Consider the following 27700-nt stretch of genomic DNA (forward strand, 5'->3'; position numbering starts at 1 on the left):
TAGGTGCGTTTGTACTTTACTACTCGGAGTCCTGCCCACGCACTTCAGGCAACTGTACAGCGTATTTCTAGCGCGCTAGAATTCGAACTTCTTTACTTACGTAGTTCTATACGCGAGCGAGTATCAACCGCTAAAGCTTGCTCAGCGAGAGCGTAGGTCAAGGTAACTTGTACTAACCGTATTTTTTGTTGAAACTAGCCCCGTGGCTCAGGAAATCTGAAAACAGAAAAGATCATGGTTTAATATGCGTTATGGTAGCCAGCAATTACGCATAGCCGCTAGAAAGTACCTAAATGGTAAAATTAGCCATAATGAGGTCTCGATATGAATTAAAGAAATATGTGTGATATAATATTTTCAGTTCGTTTTGATAAACAATTTAAGTTGTCAACCCCTTCCCTCTCCCTCCCCTGCCGCCTACCCGAGCTCGCCCCGCGTGTCAACGTCGGCAAAAACGCGGGTTTTGACGTCAGCCTACCTCCACCGCGTTACATAGACCCGATGGAAATAAACATCTAAACCGAGAACAATGGCCGACCAAAAGTTTGTTGCTTGTTGCCAACCTTCAACTTGATGTAACTTTGTTTTTTTTTTTATTTATAAATCATTCGTTAAATGCGGCAATACCGTATAAGTTCATTAAGTGACGAAAACAATTGCGGAAAATCTGGCAATATTTGGTTGGTTCTATAATTTCTTACACAAAGACGTAAGAAATTATAAAACTGGAAAGTTATGTAAATGTTTCTCATAATGTTTTTGTGAGGGTTCAATGAAATTTTCATTTTCAGATCACACAGCTATATCTAGAAGGGCTTGCATGGTTTTTATATCAAGGTATCAAGATAAAAAAAGTTTCAGAGAATTAAATACGATTTTAAAATTAAAAAGAGTTTTGTTCAAAATGACTTTGTATAGTTATTGTTTTCATTCCTATGTATTTCAGCGCTTCCTCACTTCATAATAATTATTTTATTTAAAAAAGAAATCCGACAAGGGTTGTTTAGCTCAGAAACAATATTAAAATAATTTTAAGATAATCTTAACATATGAAATCATATGACCTCTTTTGCTGTAGCAATATTCCGAGTTAGTTTAACCAACAGGGCTACCCAGGCTAATACTTAAACAGATAAAACTGCAACAGCACAACCTTAAGACGTAAATAAGCTTCAAAAACTCTACTAGAAGGATACATAATAAACTTGGACGTTTTTAAATCGGGAAATTGAAACATGAAAAAGGTCGTAACTTTCTAAAATGTCAAGTTTGACCAAAATTGTTTATGTAAATGAATTTGTAACTTTTTTCCTTTTTTTCCTTATTACCTATACAATAATGGGAAGGTTTGAAATTAGAAAATTGCCACATTATAAAAGGTTACGTTTGTAAAAAGTTTTTTCATTGTTATGTTCAAGTTTGTTTCTTTGACACTATGGACTTTGTATCGCTGAGTTTATTTCGTCCTTGCCCTTTTTAGGAGAGGACTGACGCAAAACTGTTCAGGAATTTTCCTTATTTATAAAGGGAAAGGCTTATGTAAGCAACAGTCAGTGGTGTAACGATGGAGACGGCAACGCGAACTTATGAGTGCTAATTTGGAGAAGTTTATGAAATTGGTTGAGTTTTTTCTCCTCTGATAATAGAGTCCCAGTGTTGTAGATGCAGCATATTATATGTATGTACCTACAATCTTGTGTTAAGTTGATGACTGTATGTTTGAAAGTAAAGTAAAGATCTTGAACAGCCAAATAATATTGAATATAAAAATATAATATCATACTCCACAACCTTCACACAGCACCATCTAGTTTCAAACTGAGCAAAGCTAGTATTGCTAGTACTAGACAACTGATAAAAATACTTATATAGTTCCAAATACATAATTATAGATAAATTACACCCAGACACAGAACAAGAGATCTCAACACAGAAACATTTATTAAATCTGAGATGGGAATCGAACCCACAACCTCCGTTATAGCAGTCAGCGCCACTAAATACTAAGATGAATAACTTCGCGCACCAAACCCGCGGTTGACATCAGCATTGACATCTGCACATCAGCTCCGCATGCACATTCAGTAATGATTGCGTGCGACTGCATGATTGCGTGTCACGGCTGCCTGCTCGTAATTAAGGGATCATTTGACCAATTGTGTTAATATGTCATTGTATGAAATGCTTCTTCGGTCCGCGATCATTTTGATATAAATGTGAGTGTGTGAAGTGTCTCGCGTGCGAACCTCCGAGCGCTGCTCGCTCGTCGCACACGTGATCGCCCACGCATACCCTATGTATTATAATTAATAATATAATTAGTGCCGCTAAACGCTCTATCATGTTTCTGGTGAGTATTTTTATGCCTTTAAAAAAATGCGTAAAAGAAAGGATTTGTACAAATCATTTCATAGAATACGTTTCAGGTTGTGCAGGTTCGTTCCTAACGCAGGCAAAGTATGATAATGACTTTTTCAAAGTTATATGCACCTATTATAGACACGGTGAGAGAATTGTTCAGAAAATTATTCTAAGACGCCACTTACTAATGGTGAAGGAAAATATTGTTCTTAATATTGGAATCTGAAATCGCCAACCCGCAGTGAGCTAGCGTGGTGATCAATGCTAGAATCTTCCCTCTAGGGGACTCCCGTGCTCTGCTATGACGTATGTAAGACAGTTTATAACACTTAAAAAAATAACTATTTAAAATTCTACGAAATACAAATTCAGAAGTTAAAATTTGGAATAAAAAAATTCCTTTGAAAAAAAAATTACAGTTCAGGCTTTAATAATTAATCACCTGTAAACTAAAAACTCTATAGCAATGTACCTATATCGAATGAATATAAGGAAAACCAAGATATTGCAAACAATTTATTAAATACTCGCGCGACCGCCACTGCTCACCAGAATCGAAACAATATTCTTATAGTCACAACAAAATATACTTCTAATACCAAAACAAAACACGACACCTACCGAGCTATTATTTTTAAACAAATTAAATTCTTAATCCACAAGTAACTGGTTTTGGAATAATGATTTAGAAGAAATTGATATAAACTAATAGAAAACAGCTGTCCGTGCCTAGGTAAAGCTGTGACGACATAATTTAAATGGTAGACTGACGTTTGATACGTCCCATAACACAAATTGGTATAAACAAGTTCTGCCTCATGAATTACTTTCTTTATGTTTGCTGGAATATATTCCATTCACGTAGGTACTGAGTCTTCACCGTGTGTGTCCGTAGGAATCATGGATCTACAACACCTCAAAGTATCCACACAGTTCTTAGAGGAAAAGTGATGGCGCTCTACACCGTGCCATGTGCTATCTCTCTTTTCAATTGCAACAGTTCTAGTACGACCGCAGAGTAAGCTAACTTGACAATGTTACAATTTGTAAGTACGTTGAAATACAACTACGTGAGTTGCAAACAATAAGCGAATCGACATGAAACGATTCGCTAAGTTATCGAACGAAATACTGATAGTTATAAATATAGAGAAGTTATTTTATCTGAATAAGAAGAGGAAGTATTTGTGAATTCAGAATATGTGATAACATTGAGAACATATGATTCAATAATTATGTTTGTATATTAACATAAGTATGATTCACCGTATTGCTTAACTATTGAGTTCATTCTAAAGTTGATTGCAGATTTTGATGCAAAGTTTTCACTTGCAGCAAGTGCAATACTATATCCTCCCGAGTCATAGCTGATGACGTCATCAACGCTTGTTCACATCAGAGGCTACTTCCACTGACCATCCAGACATAGGCACTAGACAAAAGATATCTAGAAATTTGCGAGGAGTGACGGAATCAGCTACGGTTTAAAACATTACGGCGCTAATACGAAATTCGAAAGAGGGTATTTCAGCAGGTTCGCGGCGACAAGTCTTCGTTCATCTTAAATCATTAAACCTTGAAGAGACAATAATATAGTTCCTTAGTATGTTGACGAGTTACATATATTAAAGAAAAGAACACAATTATGACGTCAATCAATATAATAATGTATTACATTCTAGTAAAGTGGGTACACAACGGCAATTTATATTTTATGTACCTTTATAAAACGAGAAATTGGCTGACTAACATAATTATGTACGGCGTATGAATTATAAGTTCCCGATAATGATTACCAACATAAATACTCGGACAAAGTAATGACTAGTTTTAATAAATTACCGTAGTTAGATGTATAAGGGTTTAAGAATTTTGAACTTTGATTTCATGATAAGCATCATCTAGCGGGAAGTAGGTAGTACTATTTACCGAGCAGGCAGTCACCAAGCTTCCCGTGTCTGCCTTCAATATAAAGTTTAAATAAAATGTTGGTTGAGGATGTCTTGATCGATTGAGTGATATCATTCAAATGATAAAATAAAACGTATGTTTTGTTTGTATGCATTTTCAAATTAAACTAAAACCATAACTTAAACAAAACAGTACACTTGAAAAATAATGCTTGACGCGTACAGCGCCATCTATGGCGCCGCACGTGAATTCTCTAATCTTGCTACGCAAAGCAGTAGTGATCAAAGTCGCCGGTGAGGGCGCCAGCGATAAACTAGCTAAATAAGGAAATACTCCAATAATACCATTTGAACTTACCGTTTCTGTTCATTATCACTTAAAATTAATGTTGTCACCAGTTCTTGTTGTTTCTTGTTTCACAAGTATTTTAACAGATACAAACTTTATAAAGTTTTTCTAAAAAGTTTTTATACGATAAAGTAGCGACCGGTCACATGTGCGCACTGTGACCAAAGTGTACTTTGCCGCGATTGGTGTAGAAGTTGCGGTCGGTAACGGCAGCGAGGCGCGCGATTGGTGGCGCCCGCCGACGTCGGTCGAGCAGTGCACGTCACAGCACGTGACGGCCGCTCCTGAAGGCCACCGTCCGGTTGCGCGGGGCTTCGGCGAGATGGCGCCACCGAGCCGCTTGTTTACAACTTTCGTTATTACATGTGTGACATAATTTCACATAACACTATCGGCGCGCGAGCACGATGCGTGCAGCGATGTGCGACAATAACAGTGTGAGTAACCGGCCGGCAGCTAGACGGAGAGGAACTTCCCGGGAATCATTTATGGCCCATAAGTGGGTCTTGAGGCGAGAAGTGCCGCGGCTAGAAGCGGAGCGACCTTGAACACTGTGATACATATTGTAGATGTGCGGCGAAAATTAAGCGACAACGCGCGGTAATTCGATAAAAACAAATTAAAAGTTGACACCTCCTTTCCCAGTTAGTTGACTTTTTCATTGCCTAATCACTTACTTTTAATCTTTAAATTTGTTAGTGTATTACCTACTTTGTTATAAACTGATTAAAAAAAAAACATTTAATCGTGATGATCACTCTAGCCTTCATCCTATTTCTTATTAGGAGTTTAGGCCAATTTCCTTCTAGCTCCTATAGATTGAAGACATGTTTTTAAATACTCAAATTCTTTTTTGATTGACTGCATTGTACTTTTCGATTTTACACCTAACTACTAACTATAAACGAATCAAATGGTCTCTCTTTAAAAATAATGATGTATACCACAGCAGCAATAATTTTGGAAAGCGCGCCGGCCCCGCCCCTTCTCCCCACAAAGTCATTAACCCAATATGATTTGGTCGTTCCTGTTTTCTCAGCCTTCGCCAACATTTGCTCAAATCATTCTGTTCATATCCACGTCAAGTTGAATATCTTGGCTGTGATACTTCGCTAACGGTGTTGCAACAATGTAACCATCATATTAGTCACTAGCTGTTGCCCATGAGCAAGCCCGCTACAAATCGAAAATGATCCCCCGGGTACATAAAATCGGTATAAAAACTATCCTATGTCTTAATCCTGGTTATAATCTATCTGTGTACCAAGTTTCGTCTAAATCCGTTCAGTGGTTTTTGCGTGGAAGAGGAACAAACATCCAATCCAACTTTCGCATTTATAAATATTAATAGGATGTACAAATGCAACCTGAAACAAGTAACTTTTTAAACCAAGGAAACAAGGAAAGCTTCCTTTATAACTTTTCGACATGTAAGTTTCAAAAGTGGATGTTCAGTGAGAGTCAACGCAGTCCTAAATATAAGGACGTCAATTTTGCTATCAGCCCGTCAAATGAATGTCCTATGTATTTACGATAGTACGACAACTATATTATCATGTATTATCATCAAAGGATAATACTTAATAAGTTAATTCTATAGCATGACCCGCCAACGTTAGCGGTCGACAGCTAAGGGTAAGTGGTTGACGCGTTATATAATTGTTTTAACGACTAAGGCGTTCATTTGTTTTATTAGAGGGGAATTACAATGTAAAATTTTCTACACAGAAAACACCCCGAAAATTAAAAAAAAACATGTCGTTTAAATAGAAAACTCAAATGTATGGGATTTTTTTACAATCTTTTAACTATTCTTTGGTGTTGGCGTTGGAGAAATGTATAGGTAAGTAAGGTAAGGTAGAGATCAAGCAAATCACTTTTTGCATCACAAGGACTTTGTTACACCTTATATTGATGAAGATTTGGATGCGGTGACAGTTCTTAAAGCACCTTTTTTACTTGTGGTAATCCTCATGGATTTTCTCTGCGCTGGGCAAGGTGGAGAGATATGCCCGATTCATGCCAGTTAGAACCATAGGAGTGCTTCACCATTCCCTTACCCGACCACAAGAACGCGATACCAAGTACCGCGATAAAAGTTCCTGAAGAACCTACACCAACCGAGTAGATATTACTTTCTAAATATTGATATTTGTCACTACAGACTGATTGGTCATGAAAACCTACTTCGTCAGCTAACAGTCCAATTTAATACATGCCAGTAACTGGCACGTTCGAAACGCTAATGGGTCCTCTAGTAATTACGTCCAATTACTAAACCCACTCTCGTAAAATTCATTTCCCCGTTCGCTCCCGACCGTTTGGAATCAAGCTCTAGTTCCTATATCAAATAGATTACTCAAACTATCACAATGAAATTGTATTTTCATAGTTTCTAACAATATGCATTTTAAATGTATTATAACAATACAATTTTTGTAAGCAAGTCCTGTTCAACAGTACTGCACGCGGTAGGTGGGCCGGCTGCGCACGCGCAGCTCCTGTCGCCGGTGTCGCGTTGCCGACAGCACATTGTGCCAACAGATACCTCGCCATTACCCGCCACGCACACGCCAACACTTACCTACCACAGCCGAGGTAGACCTCTCCATTGGACTCCAGACTAACTACCTTTTGATTGCTTTGAGGTTAGGTGTCACAATACTAACTTGATGGTACAAGTTTCATGTGAAATATAAATTACCTATTAACCTAGTGCCTCACTATCCTGTCAATCACACATTTATTCTTGTAGATTTTATGTCACATTCTTCAAACAACGACATTTACAGACTATTGAATATTTAATGTGGAGCTGATAGCCGGCTCCAAACATATTGACCCGTATGAATAATAATTGACTCTATAAGCTAAATTAGTGGCAGGTATCCTTGAAATGGAACCTATGTAGCGTCGTGAACACTAGTCTAGTGTATTGAGTGTTTAGGCACGCGTGTGTCGTGCGGGCCGTCTGCGGCTCAGGCATCGACGCACGACCGCCGCTGTTCTTCACAGTTCGTAAATAAAATGCACACTTTCAGTTAGTGGACGCGAGCGATCAATCATTGAACTGCTGCCAAATATTCAACTGTAGTCTGTGCCGGGGCACCGCTTGCACTACACGCTATATCCCCCCCCCCTCCTTCCTGTCTCCAACGCCCTCATATATCCATCTATTCCAAACACGCCGCATTGATCACATAAAAGATCGAAAACCAAGTGTTGTGTTTCTAAAGATTCAAATATTTAATGTATATTCATGCTAAACAGGTTTTCAACGAATTTGATATCAGTCGGAATTAGTGTAATTAATTCAATGTCACAGCTACGCATAATCTAGAGATGGATCTAATTATAAAACAGTGACATAAATGTCTACTGTTCGCGTTTCGTAAGTAGACAGTGTTGTATTTGTTCGATGTCGATTACAATGAATGCGCCGGACGTTATGCTCCGGCGCCGACTCCCTGCTCGCTTGCTTCTGCACCGCTGTGGTATTCGAACAAACTGGTGGTAAAAACAACAAACCATTAGACGCTATTCATAGCTACAGTCTATAGTTTATTCCACGCAGCATGAGACGCAAGCCTGAGCGTGGCGTGATGAGCGGCTCCAGCGTTCGGCGGGCGCGCCTCCGGCCCGCGGCGACGACTCGCTATCTTATCAATCTGAAGCAATCACTTATCGCAAATCTGACGTTTTATACGTTGTTATAATATAGTGAGACACAGCAGTGCGGCGCCGGTGTCTGCAGCGACTGCGTATCGCACTCAATGTAGGTGAGCTAATAGTACTAGATAAGTGCCAGTCGTCGACCCTCCTCACTACTAGATACGCAAGCTTATCAAATGCTTACAATACACGTCTAAACGTGAAAAAACTGCGCTAAAAACTGACAATGTTACTTTTTATATATTAAAGTTGATAATGAAACTATTGAACTTTCATTTACTTTTTATAAATTCATTTGTAATTTAACTTTAATTGTATTGGAATTACATCGGCGCACGTGCGGAAAACGTGCTCCAAATACATAAAATGTTAAATACTGTACCCGATTATTGAATTAATCGTTTAGCTTAATATTCAGTGTAAATACGTTGATAGAATATGCACGTCGGTATCTCGCCGGCGACGTGGAATAGGAAAAGAGCTGACGGCTCAGGCGGCGCTCGGAGTGCGGTCACAACTAAACAAAAGCCACTACTTACGCTAAACTAGCGCTGCTGCTGTGTATTAGCTAGTTAACTGAGAGAATCGCAACGTTACACACACAGACTAACTTGCTCAACTTGTTTTCAATTGTCTGTTAAACTTAATTTATCTGTTCGGCATGTTCTTTATAAAAAGTAGTAAAATAATATGTAAGATTGGACTAAGTACCTTAGTGACATACCATTTTCTTACAATAAGTGCGATAGTATTGAAACACCCAAAAGAGAAAACTGCGCTAAATGACAATTATATCCGTCCATACACGGATGTCGTTCGAAAAATAAAGCTGAAACAATCGACGACCGCTGCAGCTACTTTGAAAACAATTTCAGCAAAATAAAGTAAAATTAAATCGAAATGTGTGGAATCAAACAGCAATGAGGAACGGAATACGGGGTACTAAATGATGGCTAATTATGATAGAGGCATTTGAAACTATTTCAACAATATCTATCCTACTACTCGCTCACTATCTATCACCACAACGCACTATCGGGTAGATTACTAAGCACAGTTACCTATCAAAACTATGTGCAATCTAATACCTATACCTAATATCGATTAATCCCTAACTTAATTCTATTTTCAATCCTCTATCTTGAAGCGAGCCTTGGTTAAAAGTAGCTAATACTGGTACATTGCGGTTTTATTCACATTATCAGGAGGTTTTGAAGTCAACAAACAATACAAAAGACTTGTCAAAAATTCTGCAGAAATACTGCGGAGGTAAAGGATTGTGTATTTCTACCGCGACCTACTTGCGGCGTCACGTACTCGTAGTCATGCGGCAGGTGCGTGCCTTCAGCTCCCTACAAGACCGCTCAGATCTGGGAGGTATATATTTTTTTTGCCTCAACCTACAAAACTAACTTAAAGATAGCAGGGAGAACGATGTAAGGATGTTTACTGTACAACGTTAGGACTTTGCCCTAATGGCTAAGAACATAAAAGAAAAACGAATGGAAAAAGAGACTACTTTTCAACACGACGCCGACTTGTCTTTAATTTGTCAGTTCACCGACAAGATTGAATCTCGCAGCGCTCGGAAAATTGCATCTTGTCTTCGAGTTCTTGTCGCATCTTTGCCTTTACCGGAGTTTCAAGATCAATTACGCGTGCTCTGCACCTTTCCCAAAGGAACTCTTCCTCTGCATAGAACCTTCCGCTCCGTATAGCGATACTCAGTTTCAAAGACAAACGGCGCTACTTGTTAGAACCGAGACAGTAACTGGCACACGAGGAGGAATACGCGTCATATTTCAGTTCGCCAAGGGACGAGACCACGGACCCCTACGTCATTGATAGATGGCACAAATAAAGGAAGGAAGGAGGAAAAAGTATTGATATTGTTTAAAATTGTAAGCATATTAACCAAAACCAAATTTAGTTCTTACTTGTTTACTCTTGAAGGATTTTTGACGTATTTTAGTATTGATATTTCCATTCTTTATGCGGTTACGGAAGTAAACAGTCCATAGGGATGAATAATTCACAAACACTTTCCTTAAATACACTTTACTTAGGTACTCAAGTGCTTTGCTATTAAAGAGTCACGAACCATGGAGGTTCAACTTGGTTAGTTCGCTCCAATGTTGTTTAACTGACTCATGTCTGACTATTTTATTCGTAGGGTATACCTACTCGCTGTCTTCAATGGCAGTGTTTATTTCAGGCTTCCAAGGCCCGTCTGAATATTTCGACCGACAAATTCGAAAGTGCTAATTAGCATTAGACACTTCCATTTTGCATTCACTGCTAAATTCAGGTATTGAATAAAAATTACTCAACAACGTTGGATGATTTACGGCCCAAAAAGATGAACCAAACGCAAGCATTATTCGGTGCCTATAGAGTTAGGTGAATGCATTGACTTGCGGTGCGCGGCAGGCATTGTTAAATAGAAAGCTTTGACTGGTGTTTAGCTTTTGATGTCGAGGCTGTGTGACCGGGAGTGACATGGAGTCATGGAGCACGGACGCGGGTAAAAACAAAAGAGAGATCGATGGAACCCGCCTGTGTTAGTAAATAGGACAGGTTAGGATCCTGGTATTTCCATAAACCTCTGAGCTGAACTAAAGTATGGACTGATAGATTAGTTTTAGCCAAGTGTTATCTTTGTCTGTGTAAGACAATATTTGAAACCAATCGCTATATACCTGCATCTATAAAGCAGAGTGTTTAAAAAGTTTATGATTATGCCTATTACGAGCAGACCCAAGCATTATCTAAGAACACTGTGTAATTATTTATTTTGTGTCTTCTTAGATCTAAGGTACAATTTAATGACTACATTTATACAAATTCATTTTAAATTTTAACTCACAGAATGTACAAGTATTTCACACATTATAATATTATACGTATTTTTTATCAAATTTTTTCAACCCTTCTCAACTTCACCGATTTGCGTATGCATCTCCCCTTAGTTTGAACATTGTGATTATTCCTATCTCAATATTCCATTTTTACAAATAACTGCATAAAATCCGTGCCTAGTTTAACAAACACTGTATAATATTATAAGCAGATTTTCAAATACGTGCATGAGGTACTCTCTGTGAAATACGTGCGAAATAGTTTGTCAAATGCATTCTCCGTATTTTCGCCAAAATAGAAACACGTTCATATTATTAAGGGGGTAATTTGGATGGACATCTGTGACTGGATTACCTCCGAGAGGTTGGATGGATTCGCTGAAAGGCACTATACCTGGAAATGCATAGGCATTTCGCCCTGGAAAATTAAGTCAACGTTACGTAAAATCAAGCAACCATAGCAACGGAATCATTGATCTCTCACACGAGGCGAATATTATAGGTAATATCCAGGTTGAAACTTGAATATTCTGAGTATTACGTAATGAGCAATTATAAATAAAAACCATTCAGTTGGAATTATTAATGCTGTGAATAAGTCAAGTGGAAAACTTGTCTGAAAAATTGCGATGCAGTAATTCGCGGTAGTTCTGATATTTACAGGAAAATGTTTGTGTTGACTCGTGTTAGCAAATGTTTACCGTTTTAATATTACGGCTTCTTACATATTTATTTACTGGCGAGTTCAGGAGGAATATTCAGATCATAAAACTGGTGTAACATTCACTGAATATTCTCTACATACAAGCGTATTTACAATTTACAAAATAAATAGTTTCTGTTTTGGAGTACTCGACAACCGTGGCAGCGGTAAGGCTAATTTTGGTTTTACATTTTGGATTAGTCCGTAAAATGTTCGAATAACCATCGGGTGGTGCTGCGAGTATTTCATAGAAATACATTAATATTACGGTTTAAAGAATACTGCATTCACACCAAGACGAGCTTAAGAAACTAGTTGTCTCATTCAACTCTCTCTAAGCAGAATACCCCAGATATGTAACTAGATCGCTCAACAACCAAGCACCGCAGAGGAGTAGAACAATACGAGCCATGACTGCTATATCGGCACACTTGAGGCCTACCAGGACTTGTATAGGAAAATAATTGCCGTCATGAAAGGAAGACGCATCTCTACGCCTCGTAGAAAGCTGTGACGCTTACATAAAAGCAATAATACTTCTTAAAGACGCGGTGGTAGGTCTACTGGGGTCCAGGAGTTTTAGGATTGATTGCATTGATTGATCCTCTGGCCGATTTTGGTGGAAGCTAGATTAGCAACTGATAGCAATTTCTCTTAGTTGGCTAAGATGGCAGGCTAATTGCAGTGATGAGATTTTCAAAAATACTATGTCAACAAAAAAATCGCATCTTTGGCCATCATTGTGCATTACATAAGGTACCTGTAATTTTGTAAAAAATAGGGTTTAACGTATTTCGTAAGAGGTTGGTACACCTTCGTAAACCACAGTGACCAGACGGGAGGCAAGACAATTCCACAACCTCGAGAAATTTAAAATAGCCGAACTAATTACAAAATAAATGGCTAGATATTACCTATTGTATGTCCGTCCTTGAGCCGTCATTGTTGTGAAGTCTGAATCTTATCCCCGGCGAAGTGCCGGCAGGGCGCACTCCCGTCCCCCATGCTCGGCTAATGCATTACACAAAGAGCCATGTCGCTAAAAATATCTCCATAATACCCATTGTCCAACGTACAACGCCATTATGTGGATATTTTATTACTTCAGCAGTACTCAGACTGGCTTCAGACGTATTATCATTCTAATATATAATGGTGGTCGATATCTCTTAACCAGTCTTGACGTGACACACGATGACGTGATATTGTTTGCTCAAGGTACGTACATCAATACAAAGCAGGATAATGGCTAACTTAAGTCAGATATTCCATTACGTTGATAATCTTTTGTGTGGGAAATTAAATTATTATAGGAGCGGAGCCAGCGCTCATGTCTGGGTAAGGCGAAACTGTTATTTCTCTCCTGTCACCGCTCACCGTCCAATTATTAGGTATCGGACAGTTCTGTTGATGGGACATTTAGGTACTTTACCTGTCTTCTCATTTAAGACATTTAAAAAAATTAGAAGACTGACACAAATGGTTTATATAAAATCAACGCTTGCCATTAAGCTCGCTACTGCAGTTGTATGTTAATGCAAACATCTGCTGACGTCATAAAAACCTACCACAACTTGGTTCTCATTTATATGCAGTGAGCAAAAAATGGCTTAACAACAACTTAGTGAAACAAGTCTAACCAAAATCATCTCATCGAAAAGTGTCTATGAAAAGTATATGGAACATGATTAATTGGTTCGTCAATTTTGTCGAAGTGCGAACACATTCTTGAATGTGTCACTGCGGAGGTCGGCCTCAACACCGCTTTGGAGTGTCGTGGCGTGCATGTCACCCGGCACCATTAGCCGTCAACCCTCCTCCCCTCTCCTCAACACCACCTAGTACCCCGCCCCCCCATAAAGCAGTTCCCGTAAGCACGGCACTAACAGTTCTTGGAATCTGATCGTGTATCGAAGCTTCCAGTTTATCATATTAATGCGGGTCACCTAACGACTTTACAAATAACCAGCAGAAAATTACCAGAGTGGTTCCAACCGCCGGTAATTTTTTGTAAAATATTGATAGCACAAAAAATAATTGAAAATCATCGCAACTGGATGGGGTTAGCCAGTATCAGATAATTGGTTTAAAAACTTTAAAAATGTTGCCGCAAACATTTCAAAGTGCGAAATAAAGTCGCCACGTCCCGAAGAGTCAAGTTCTTTGACATCTTTGTAAAGTTTCTCTCGCTGACACCCATCTAAGTTTTATAAAGAAGACAGAAATATAGAACTAACGCTCACTCCAAATGGTAAATAAACGCGGCGAAAGAAATGCAATGTTAATGAATGTGCGGAGTCCCGCGCGAGTGATTAACACGAGTGTTTTAAATTAATGCGCGATGCCGGCCTTGACCTAGGACAACCGCCGCTCCTTTAGCGCCCACCTATTGACTTCAGCGGAGTATTAAGACTCATATTATTTTCGTGTTTACAACACTCTTTTATTCTGAGATTTTCCGCTTCGTAAGTGTTTTCCGCCATAAGGAGACGTGCCAACAGTTTGTGGTATGTCGCGATCACCTGACGCGACGCTGAATAAAACAACATAAAAACCTTCGGTTTCACATCGGAAAAATATTGCTGACAAAATATAATTTGTCTACTATAACGTGGCTGCGAGCGGCGGTCATAGGGCAAATTAATGTAAAACCTGTGAATACACTTTGTCAAGTTTAATTAATTCAATTTGTGGACGCGATAAATTTGTATCGTGTATTACATATAATGTAAAATTAACAAACAATTGAACGCGAGCTCGGCATCTGCCCGTTTTATTAAATTTCAATAATGAATGAATGTTAGCATCAACACGGCGAGTGTTACTGACGGCTGTTGCAGTCGATGTAACTCTCGCGATACTCGTGACAGGCCGGTGAAGTACTGAAAGCCTGCCTTCATACCGTTTAGTAACTAAACAGTTCAGGAATAGACAAATAATAAAAGGCTTACTTTTGGTATAGAACTGGTATGCTTTAAAGAACTAAAAATATAGAAGAGGAAAATGTTAATGCGACTCAACAAAAGAGAGATGCCTACTTTCATTCCATTATTCGATTAAAATGGCGCGACATGTGACGTATAATTCGGGAATTCATAATTTAAATGCTCTCAGAAATCTACACTATCTGACGTAAAAGAAAACAATTAAACTAAAATTAAAAACTTGAAATTATTTGAACGCACACTAAGATAGTGTAAACCTGCCTTTACAATAAATCCAATAAACAAATCTGAAAGGAGGATACAACTTGATGTGCTTGATCACACAAAACATACACTCGACCTTTGAACCACTTTTTGTCCATTCACAAGTGTTACTAACAAAAACCTTTCCATACTAGTTGTATCCACATAAAAAGCGGTGTCTATATATATTATACTATACAATATACATGTAGGTATATGTAAGTATAGTTATAAATATATGAAGCGGAATACGTAACCGATTACACTCGTAAAGGTTATTTGTGAGAGCATGCTTTATTTTTTCGTCGAACTACAATTGTTACAAGAATAACGAATTCATGGGATAAAATATTGGCATTTAAAATGAAATGGGAACAAGTACTTTTTCCCAAAAAATATATTTTAAATAAACTACTTTATTAACAAAATTTAATTTTATTCATTTTATAATTATTACGTACTCAGAACATATTTTTTTTAAATTAAATTTGTATCAGGTAGGTAAAGTCAAATTGAGAACCTCTTCTCAAAGTTGATTGAAAAATATTACCTACTTCAAAAACTGTACAAAACAAAAAATTTCCATAGTTGGGAATAAATACTCCTTGACGGATATTTCTCGCTAATATAACCTTTTCGAATATTTTCATTGAAGTTTCTACTATTGTTCTGTTTGATTTTAATCAGCAATTATTCGGAGCTTAGCAAGGCGCAGCGCATCCTGTAGATCTCGAGTAATCCCTATCGCCAGACGCCAGAGTTTAAGCTGCACTTACATGCCTTAATGAACCTTTGAATTTGTTCCTAACTTTTTTTATTCAAACGAGGAAAATATATTGATAGCTATAGTAAAGTGATCCGTTTCTCGCCTTGCTTATTTCGGTCATCTGGTGTTAAAAGGTAGGTCAGGTTTAACATTTCAAAAGTTTTTATTTCAAATATGCTATTTTCCTGGAACTTTTAAAACGTTCTATAACAACTCTAGTTGTACAGTTTCAGAATGCCATTCCCATGGAGGAAGACCATAAGCGTTGTATTAATAAGCATTCCATAAATGTCTTTATGCAAGCATAAGACTTGCAATAAATCGAGCATCGTTAGTTTGTGAACTACGTCATTTGACTATCTATGAACTTGTTAACATGATTTTCAATGTCATATCCGGGATGGAGATAAGCTACTGTTTGATTTATTAAAAAAAATATTTATTATATTAAGTGCAAGTCGGACTTATGACACTAATAGTTCCTTACAAATAGGCTAAAGATATACAAATCTACATAGGCCATAACTAAATTGATGAACGTAAACAACAATTTTTAACCGCTTATTTAATTTTTAGAGATGAAATTTTCAATTTTCAAGCCGTTCCAGTTAAGGTGACGAGAGGACGTACGTACAGACAGTGGGGCCTAGCAAAAAGGTTCTATTTCTACCCTTTAGGTGAGGAACACTTAAAAATTTACCAAGAAGTGCGATCTCAGCAAGTATCGTACATAGCGTATCAGTAGTATTGCGAGCGGTCACGGTCCTCGCAGATATCGGCACCGGGCCGGCGTGTCTCCGCCGTGTTTACTAACAGGCGACGGAATCGGAACAGACTGAGGAAGGCTCGCTCCGAAGCTAAGTGGGTCACGATCACGATCACCGATGTTTGCCGCTCACACTTCCGCTCTAAAACACCTCACTGCAGATTGTATACGATTGGTTAACTGCAAACGGTAGACTGTACCTCACAGGAACAATCTACGTACAATGCAACAACGAGAGCTCTCTAAAGCTGACACTTCGATATGTCTCTCGTATGTGGAATGCGTTCTGCACCTCCTGCACCATTATCACGAATCGATAATTCATGTGACAGTATTAACATTAGGTGCATTAAGTCATTAGCATTTCCAAATTACTGAGGATTACGATTGCCGGGGCTATTAATTTCGTGATTAGATGCGACAGATGTTAGGGATGAACACACACGGCCCAAATACGGCAAACCAAGCTCACGTGTACACCACTAGTGACTCAAGTAGCGAGTATATCTAACTAGCTATAAACACTATAATGTTCTATTTATTAGTACGTTCATGAATGGGCCCGGCTTTGCATTATTAAGACGTTTAAGTGTCAATCCGGAGGTGTTGAACAAAGCTCAGCGCTTCGACGGCGGCGCGAGTTCCGATAGCGTTCCATAATAAATGCGACCGCGTGTGGGATGAGGAGGGCGGGCGAGGGGACGGAAAAGGGGTTGGTGAGCCGTCTTCAGGGTGAGCAGACAGCGCGGCTGCCGGCGACGGTGCCGGCGCCGTGTACGGTTTCTACGTACTGTCTAGAAGAAGTTGGATACTGACAAATACACTTACCGATGAATACATATTTTAATTGTTATTCCACATACGCTGCCAACACAATAAAATAACGTAGTTGCAATTTACATCACATTAGTCGCGAACAACATTATCGAACTTATCTAACAATTTTATTGTTATTTCATTGTTTGCTTATTGACTCGTACTTTGTACCTGTGTCGACAGCATACGTTTAATAACTCTCCGAACAAAAATTTCCAGCACTTTTAATAAGTCTGCAACTGAATCAAGCCCCGGCGCACTCGAACTTGGTGTCGGACCGTTCAACTTTATAAATGTCGAATCAAATAAAATACATTTTGAGAGAGAAACTCATACAAAAAAATTAATAATATGTTTGCTTTCAGCATAAAATGTTCCATGTTAAATTGTTCAGCAACATTTCGAAATATTGAGAATTCTTTTTGTTAATCCTTTTTCAACAAACATAAAAGAGTCCAGTGTAATATTTCAATTTCGAATGCAATTTAAACAGTTCTATTTGAGTAAAAAACAGCTCAATGCACAGATAAAAAGGAGCTACCTTTAATGAATTTCTTTTCAATCAACACAGAGATATCATAAAAAGGATAAAAACTTGGAAAATGTGAACACGTGACGTATCGCGTTCACTATGGTGCGCTCTGTATTAATCCTGATCTCCACTCTAAACCACTAAGAGCGATCCACACGAGCGGCGACACAGCCTTAATAAATGCCTTCGTAATGTGTGACCTCACATTGTACTCCATGAATAAATGTGTCAAAGTGTCCACAGACTGTACGGTTAGATGTCTGTGAACTGAAATTCACATAATCCAATAATTTTAACCGCTCCACTCATAAAGCCACTGTTCACAGTAAGTTATTCTAATTTAGAGAAATCATTTCGGAATGGGAAATTTAGATCGAGCTATTTAAGCTAGGTTGACGTCGGCAATATATTCAGTTTCGTCTGGCGAAATATAGAAAACAACTATTTGATATTTGCACTTTTTCGATATTGTCCATTTAATTTTTCCTGTTATCGAGTGATCGATGTATAATTTGCGTGTCGGCGTCGACACGACTGCTACCACCTGCATACGATCGATGTACTGTTGACGGCTCACCGCTCAGTCAACAATTACGGAACAATCATTTCTTTTTCTTTGCTTAAAAATCTAGCATTCCACTACACAGTATTTTTTAGCCCCCATACAAAAAGTGTTTTGTTTTAAGTTTGACAAGCGTGTCTGTCTATCTACCTGCCTGTCTATTCCTTGGACACATTCGATAAAAATCGGTTGAGCCAGATGGAACTTGTGTTGGGTGAAAATGGAGAATAATATCTAACCGAATTTCTGAAAATACACTCGAGTGAAAACTCAAGTTAAAGAGCACAGAAATAGAATATTGATGACTTTATCAGGTTCAAGTCCTTAGATTCGTTTGACGAAAAGTTGGTGGTGAGACAATGGATATGGATGTCCGATTGTCGACTTCAAGTACAGGTTAGATCTCAGTCTTTTTTTCTAAATTTTTTATTTAAATTGTTTAATATATTCGATCTCTTCACAAATATATCCATAACCTCTCCATTTGAGTCAAGCAGCGCGCGTCTAGCTAGCAACTTCGCGCAACACCCAGTATTTGTACTTCAGCAATACTATTAAAACTTAAGCCATTCCACGCCAGTGAGACCAACTTAGCGAGTGTAGAGTATCAGATCTACATTTTAAGTAACAAGAGTGTCGTGAGTTACGATAACAATACGATACACTCACATTCGCATAACTATTACAGTGAGCGATACTGTCGGCTCGTCGTTAAGGGGACGTGTTTTGTGTCGTGAAGAAAACTTCTTGAATATTGCTCCCAGGAACGTGCCTTTCGAATGATCAAGTAAATATTATAATAAAATGGCAGAACTTGCACATTAAAATATGCAAGTGCCACCGTTTTATTGCTTCCAGACTTTGCCGATACTTTATATTTTACAAGTTTTATTTAAAAAGCTACGAAGCGCATCTACATTAAGTGCTCTTCTCGTTTTTAAGAGGCTTTACTGAATAGTCTTATCGCAGTCTTGTATTTTTCAAGACTTTTTCATTATATTTTGCTAACACAAGAAGTTGTATTTTTTCATGTCACGTACTTTTTAATGAAGGGTAAGTTTCGTAGTTTGAGCGTACAGCGGACTCAGGGGTGTCTACCATGCCTCAGACTTGGTGGTTCTTCTCTTGGTTCCGATTTAGTTTTTGACACAGCTAATTCACAAATAGTTTGCGGCTGGTCCTGTGCTATCGTACAGTGTAGAGGCACTTTGTTGATTGCGTTTGCTCCAGCTCCGGAGCCAGCGCTAATCTGAGCGGCGCCGGACCGGCCCGGGTGCAGTGACGTTCAAATCTGCCCGTTTCGGAGGCCATTACGCTAAGTAGCAAATAATTCACGGCTATTTGTAAAGTTTAAATGTTTGTGTAGGATGTTTTTTTATTTCCTTTTTTATTGTATGAAACTGAAATCTATTTTCACAACCGTGCCGTGATAAGGCACTTCTTTAGAGGGTATCAGAAATTCCGAATTATCATGCATGCATGCATCATCATCATCCTTAACAATTTTTGTAGTTGTATTTTTATTTATCTTTTTTCATATCATAATATAGTCTTTATTTTTGGATGGTTTCATTATCCGATGAGGAGAGTCTTCAACTCTATTCTATGTTTTTTAATATTCCTTTGCATCCAGGTACCGTTGACTTTTATCTAAAGTTTTTCGCTTTTTGCCACGTTAATTAACTATTGCAACCAGCTTAAATACTTCCCGCTTAAGTCACAAAAATCTGACAGCCTGTCTTTGTGTCAATAAATTTACACGCTATCGCTAGTCAGAGTCAGCAAGTCACTTTATTTATATTAAATATGTTATCCAAATGAATACAATGAGTCTACACCATCGAAGCTTGAAGACGATACAGCAAGCAAACTCTTTCAAACATTGCAATGGACAAAGGAAAAACTAATTTTAAAAGTTTTCCTTAAGTCCTTTTATCATGCTCTTTGTAACTGCCTTTAATAATTTGTATCACAACAAGTCAAAGTTAGACAATAACCTACTTAAGAAGACCAAAAAATGTAAAGCATTTTATTAATCTCAAAAAATATGACTCTCTTTTTCCCGAGGGACGGTTTCCGTTTTATTTATGGCTTACGAGATATTTTTATAATTAATATGTAATTAGTAGAGCATAATACGAGCCCAGGGGAGGGGTTCCTCTTCAGGGCCGAGGAAGAGGAGGGAAAAGTGGCAGGCGATATAAGAGCCGCCAAAAGCACGCTCGGCAAGTTGGCGTCGCTATCGTCGGACGTCGAATGCCGGACCTACAGTAGGGGACGATAAGAGGAGGGGGAGACCGTACCGGCTTCCACTATAATACTCTTCATACAAACTGGGCCGTATTTTATGAAATAACTTCCCAGTTTGCAACTCACGTTAGCAGTTGTTAGAAAAAGAAAAGTAAATAAAACTCAAGTGAAGAATTATATAATTAAAAGGAGCGGAACAGATAAGCCGAAGGACCTTAAACTTGAAAAATCACAACAAACATTACTTAATAATTTTCCGGCTCTCGTCACTAAGGACAACCCACCTCCACGACGAGACTTTACGGTTTACTTTCAAAGGCTTCACAACTTATTTGGGATTCATTCAATATTTCTTAGTATTCGAGTAAACAGAATGTTTTTGTTTTAAGAGTTATTGTTTACGTAAATAATCTAGCGCCACAGTTTGAAACAAAGTTACTTTGAGTATAGTTGTATGTACTATGATGGTGTTGACTCCAGCGTCTCTGTATATTAGGTTTATATATTTTGGTATTCTGTAATTGCCTCGGCATTTACTGGCGAATCGGTGGAGACACTTGACGACGGTCCCCGCTACCCCCCCCCCCCCCTCTCCGCACCCCTCTTACCCCTCTCGGCCTCGCTCCGCTCTTGTGGCTGATGGTAATATGAACACGTCTCCGTCTTTTTAAAATATTTTCAGATCCATTACACTCATTTAGATCTTATCGTCATAGGAATACAGCATACTATGGCGTATCGCAAAAGGTGTGTGTCGACAATGTTTAGTAACTACCTCAATACATTTGATTGTGAGCCGTGATCTAATTAAAGTAGTTCTACGTCTTCTATGGATATCAATGTCAAAATAAGGTCTGAGTATCATATAATTTACTATGTAATAGTATAATTAACTGATAATAATGTTATGTTTGATATGACCACTATGATCACACTAATGACCGCGGCCTGATATCTATCTACCGTTTTCACGTTAATTTAATTTGTTGAGTTTTAATCATTCTTGTACGCTGCAGAAGTACAATCCGGTTTAGAGCAGTTTTATCCACTTTTCATGAATGAGCTCGGATTTAACAATTCATCGGCTCAGACTCAATGAGTGAGAAAAAATATTGATCTGGAATTCCTGTTAGGTTTTAATCGCAGATAACAAGTAAAACTCATCATCAAGATCAAGTTTCACTGTATAGTATGAATGCTGCATCAACCAGGGTATCTTTCTGTCTCCGTAGCCATGGCAACCGGTGGCCTCGCGTCCATCTCCCATGCAGACTGTAAATAACACACGCCAGAAGTAGTGCATCGTTAACTAGTACGTTCACAAACTGAACCGAGATCCATCGCGATGCCAACCTTAGGCCGACTACGAAAAAAAAACAACCAATGTTTATTGTTGCCAAGCTACAATGCGTGTCAGAAATAACCGGCCAACGGTGACGTACTATTGGATCCAATGTTTGAGCCAAATCACATGATTCACATTTTAGGCAGGTCACGAGCGACACCCACATATACATACGTCGGTGTGTGTATAGTCGTCCATCCGATATACAAATATATAACGGTATGTAAATGTTCAAATTATCGACTAATGGATTCTGGTAACCTAGGATGATTTGTAGCTTTACTCTGTAAGCGCATAAGGCACGCCATGCACCCGAAACGAAAGTCTTGTGACAGGTCGGGCGGCACGCGCCGGAGTAACACGCGCAGTTAATTGGCGCATTAGATGTCATTAACTGGTAGTTAACGTCAGCGAGCCGCGGCTCGGAAGCGGCGTGTGTTGCCAAGCGGCCGGCCGGCGGGCAGCCGCGCGCAGCCAGCCCGCGCCGCCGCGCGCGCCGCACTGCCGCCCTCTATCATATTATAATGTCGACCAAAACCACGCACCGATGCGTGTCAGTTATTCGCATTCTCTATTTTTATAAACTATTTGTGTTTTATATTTGTTTGTGATGGCGGGTCGTAGTATTTCTGTAAGATTGTTTGTTGCAGCCGCCGCAGCACGCCGCGCCGTGCTCGGCCACGCGCTCTTCACTATCAATGTGACACAAGTTTAATGGCTAAAGTCACGCGGAGGAGACTATTAATCTTCCGCCAAGATAACGACACGACTCACGAATGCGTATACTAATCACAATAAAACCAAATCACATCAATTTTAAAACGCAAGATTTGTCCAATGGATTAATTAATGTACCCACTAACTACCGGCAAACAATATACGTCTCTCGACAACAATAACTCCATTGTTAATTTGTGCATGAGCGTGGTGTTGGTATATAATAATATGTGTTAGATTTGATATTAGTTTAATAAGGTCGTCTATGCCACAAGCGGACATGTGGCACTGACGAAGCACGCCACTGACTACAATGCAGTGCCGCATGTGTCAGCCAGCTTATCCGACAGACAGAGTCGACCAAATCTAATAATGGTTGGTAAATTTTCCGCTAACATACAACAAACTACAGATTAACATGACTTCTAAATTTACAGTGATAAGTATTTGTAATAAATCGATAAAACATTATGTTTTATGAACGCTCAACATGTGTCTTTAAGCGGCAACTTGACTAGTATGTATGTTTAAGTCAGGTGTGCATCTCTTAGCCGTCTGTACCTGCCCGGTGGCCGGGTCCGTGCCCGGTAACTCACCGCTAGCCTTGTTTTGGAAAACGATTGCGTCAATCGTAACTCGTTAAAACCGTGCCACGACCTATTGCTATTGAGTTGATTATATTAGCGATAACGCGCCCAGTTACGTTCGATAATTGCTATCGTCATATCACACACATAGTGCATAGACATAAAATGGTCTATTATAATACAATTTCCGTTAAGTGCCGTGTATCAACATTAAAATAAAAAAATACCTCGTAAAGTTTAATAACGTTTACATCGATCGTGTAGCTCACAATCTGCTCACTATTTATACCCGTAGTAAATTAATATATTATGTAGACATCTTAAAATAGTCGGGCACAATAGTGCGGTGAATGGCGAGAGCGTGAGCGAGCACGTCCGAGAGCGGCGCGGTCCGGAGCGGCGCGGAGCGGTGCGGAGCGCGGGCGAGGCCGGCGCACACTTGAACCGCGTCAACGTCCACAAAAACAATCTCATACGTACCAGAGCTCGACGGAAATTCCGCGCTATACAATACGTCACGCCTAGAATTTATAAAAAAGTCATCTAAGATTAGTCGAGGATGTCTCACAGCACAATACCTTTTACTATGTAATAACCATTTATTTGTTTTGTTTACAATGTAGGTCACAGATAGTGTTCAGCGCAAACTTGTAATTAAGCAAATTAAAGTCGAATTATAATGACCCTCGGCTCAGGCGAGCGCTAGATTAGTTTTATCAGTGCGCCCTCATGCTTGCGCAACACAACATCAATGTACCTCGATAAAATGTAATTTCTTTAAAATTGTGATTGATAGCGTTTATCTTGTAGTAGTCGCGTAGATAAAGAGTAATTCTACAATTACAATCAAATTTCTGATTGTACATCAGTATGCGATACAAATTGTACAAAAACGATGTAGGTATGTACTAAAAATGCGATGCAAGTGATTGGGAAACAGTTGAACAATAACGTGTTAGAATAATAATATGAAATAACTCAGCGTGCTGTACCAGACCGTGCTTACTTCGCGGCTTCGTAATATTTACGATGCAATGTCAACTCGTCTAAGCCCAGAGCTATTACGTTAACTATTGATCAATTTCAATGTTATCTATCAGAGCCGCAGTTACCAGAGGATGTGTACACAGAACCACTGACGGCGGCCCGAGCTCACCTCCCGCCACAAATCAAAGTTAGCGCAGCACAAGGCTACATTGTTACAGTACAATATTAACGGAAGGTGAAGGTCAAACATGGCCTACAGTTGGCACAACATGCATATGATAATAATAATCTTGTTACTGTGTATCAACAGCGCTTCTATTAAGTAATGCATATTAGTCATGGTGTATAAAAACATTAGCGAATTCTCTACTTGAAATTCATAATGCTCGTAAATGTATTTTCACTTTAATGACTTGCTTAAATGACCCATTGGGATTAAGCTTTTGAAATTAATAAAAATAACGAAGTTATCTTTTATTACATTTTATTTTGTAAGTGTAGCGAAAATGTCCTTTCAGGTCTGATTAATCCTTTTTCAATTAAATTTATATCATGAAAATGAATTGCACTCAGAAAAGAATAATACAGAAAATTACATATCAGTCCTGTTATGGCATACTTTCTATAATTTTCTTAACGAACCGCAAAACTTTATGTTAATTTTCTTGACACTAAAAATACAATGACAATTTTAGAACGCGTAGCTAATAGCAAGGCCAAAGAGGTTGAATAGAATAAAAAAAAAACGACGCCTGAAACAAGCGGTATATGAGTAAAACTCGCGTGCGCTTAATATGAACATGAACATCAACTGTAGTACCAATTACATAGCTTTCAGTCTATCGGACTATCTACAATCAATTTGTATAATTTGCTTCAGTTCATCATGTCAACAGTTAATAAAACTAATTAAGTAATACAGCCATTCCGGGCGGATTAATCAACACCTTATCCTTGTAGGACGTGTGCAACTGAGCATCTAATGAACATTCCTATTTCTCAATAAACACAATTAGAGTGGCATTTCCATGCAGTGCGATATCCACCTTCGGAATTGATGTAACCAGGTGATGTGAAGACGCTAGCTGTGACAAGTGACTGTCATTCATTGAGCAATGTCAATATCAAGAGTCGTAAATAACAGATCTCCTCTCAACAACCGCAATCCCTGGACAAAATATGTTGCAACATATGAGGATAGAAATAGAAGCTAGGATCGCTAAATAAATGGATTCCCGGTTGTAAAGAGCACGTTCGCATAAACATACGTCTATTTCAATAACACAATTATGAGGAAATTTTGTTACTTTTCTCTAAGCCACGAGGGCTTGTATTTCGGCGACGGAACGCTGAACACCGTGCCATAGAATAGATAAAAGGAAACTTTCTTGAGTGTATTAATACAAAGCTCCAGCTGTCGACGGCGACTTTTTATTTTTATTATAAGGCCACCAGAGCGTAGCACGAGGCCAAGCGCGTGCGCGTGCGTCGCGGGGCTCTCCGGGACCATTATTACGTATTTTGACCAAATTTTATGAGTTCATTCACGTATACTACGCAAACAATAAAGACTGCCAAACATTGATTAATTAGATTTTTAGTTCGAAATAACTGCGTAGAGTAGGTCGTGTCGTGTATTTATTAGAGGATGAGGGTCACTTGGTCGCTGTAGCGGAATGCGACACAAACTAATTGTTCAGTGTAATGATCAATTAATCCGCCGCCGCGCGGTCCACGGGCGCACGGGGCGCCGCTTAGAGCTCGCTCAATCCAACGATTTACTCAGATTTGTCGTTTTACAGTTTCATAAACGGAGCGAGAGCTTCCTAACCGTGAGTCAGAATCTCGTTAGCTAATTGTCAATTCGTATGGTCTAACGTTCTAAGGTTTTAAGCAACACATACTGACTTCTAGGTTTTCTTTTATGTTGCAAAAGTTTTTAAGAATTTAAACAGTTTTTGAGAGTGCATTAAAATACAAATTCTCATTTTGAATACTCCCGTACAAGTGTATTGCGGAACTACTTTCAAAAAACTTTTGATATATGGAATGTGAATATTGTTTAAATAATGGGGCAATGTGAAATGTTAGCAGCCTTCAGACAAAATTGTTTGCGGCGTCTATTTAAATAAATTGGAGGATCACTCTACTTTCATAAATTATAAATTTAGTTCGACGAACACAATTGAAAACAAATGACATCTGATAAAAAATCGAAGAAATGTTTCCAATGAGGAGCAACATCAACACCGACCTAACCTAGCCTACAACATGGTTGTGGTGAACAGTATGAATGTGTGAGTTAGCTGTCGCAAAATTAGGACGCTGTCACTGAATGGGAGAGTCGAGAGGAAAAAATGTAAAACAGTTGGTTTATTTTATGAAAAGCTATCGTAAACGTGCGTAATTATAGAAACATTCTTGAAACAGTTTGTTGTTTTCGACATATCTCAGTATAGGTGTCCTGTAGATATAAGTTTTTGTGTGTGTGCGTACAACGAGCACGTGGTTGTGTAGTGTTTGTCACAGAACTTTATCTATGAAGCCATCAGCGGATTGGATCGTTAGGTAGATCACAGGTAATGACTATTAAATAGGATAACTTCGACATCCCGTCACGAATACTTCGGCTTGAACATCCTATCCTTTTAACAGTGGCATGTAGAATTTGACTACTTTTTTAACTGTTTGACTTGTCGAAGTAAGCTGCCATTAGCGTCGGCGCCAGGCGTCCTGCCGTGGTGGTGCAGTGTGAGCCGCGGCGGTCGCCATGAGGTAGATAGGCGACTAATGAACTCGGCCACACAATCGTTACGATGGTGATACGTCTTAGTAAAATCAATCAGTTGAGACATTATTGGCGCATCGCCAATATGCCACATAAAAAATACGTGGAGAACGGCTCGTCTGGATGATTGTCGGCCGTGCGCCGGCCTATTTTTCTTAGGCGTTCGGCCCTCGGCATCCGGCGCACAGTGGAATCGTTTCTAGAGTGGCAGTCACAAATAGAGCGCCGCCCGAACTACATTCGTGATGCTTCGTGAAGTAAGCAGCCGTAAAACTATTATATCGAGCGCATTTCCGACATCACAACTAGGTGCTACACCATCAAGTTCTCGCACTAAAGTAAAGCCTGCAGCGCGGTGACAGTTGGTGGTGAACACAGCTGCACCCAACAGACGTAAATAGTTGGAAGGATACACGGCTCTACAGTAACTAGCAATTGTGCTCTGACCATACTAAAACATTTAGCAAAAGATGCATGGAAGACCTCTCATGCGATAAGTGGACCGACAAATTTATGTCTGCCGTAGGGAGTCCTTCAAATGAT

General features: G+C 38.9%; 1 protein-coding gene across 3 annotated transcripts in view; it reads right to left on the reverse strand.

Annotated features, from left to right (window-relative positions):
* The window catches only part of LOC113504241 (hepatic leukemia factor), an 88270-nt gene that overhangs the window by 24688 nt on the left and 35882 nt on the right, over positions 1–27700 (reverse strand). For 2 of the 3 annotated variants that reach the window (XM_026886427.1, XM_026886428.1), the window contains exon 2: positions 178–216. In XM_026886427.1, the coding sequence (XP_026742228.1) occupies positions 178–216 (39 nt within the window). Of the gene's footprint in view, positions 1–177; positions 217–4629; positions 4785–27700 lie in introns of those variants that run through there. The other variant, XM_026886429.1, reaches the window with a different exon arrangement.

This window comes from Trichoplusia ni, chromosome 21, assembly GCF_003590095.1.
Source record: "Trichoplusia ni isolate ovarian cell line Hi5 chromosome 21, tn1, whole genome shotgun sequence".
NCBI lineage: Eukaryota > Metazoa > Arthropoda > Insecta > Lepidoptera > Noctuidae > Trichoplusia > Trichoplusia ni.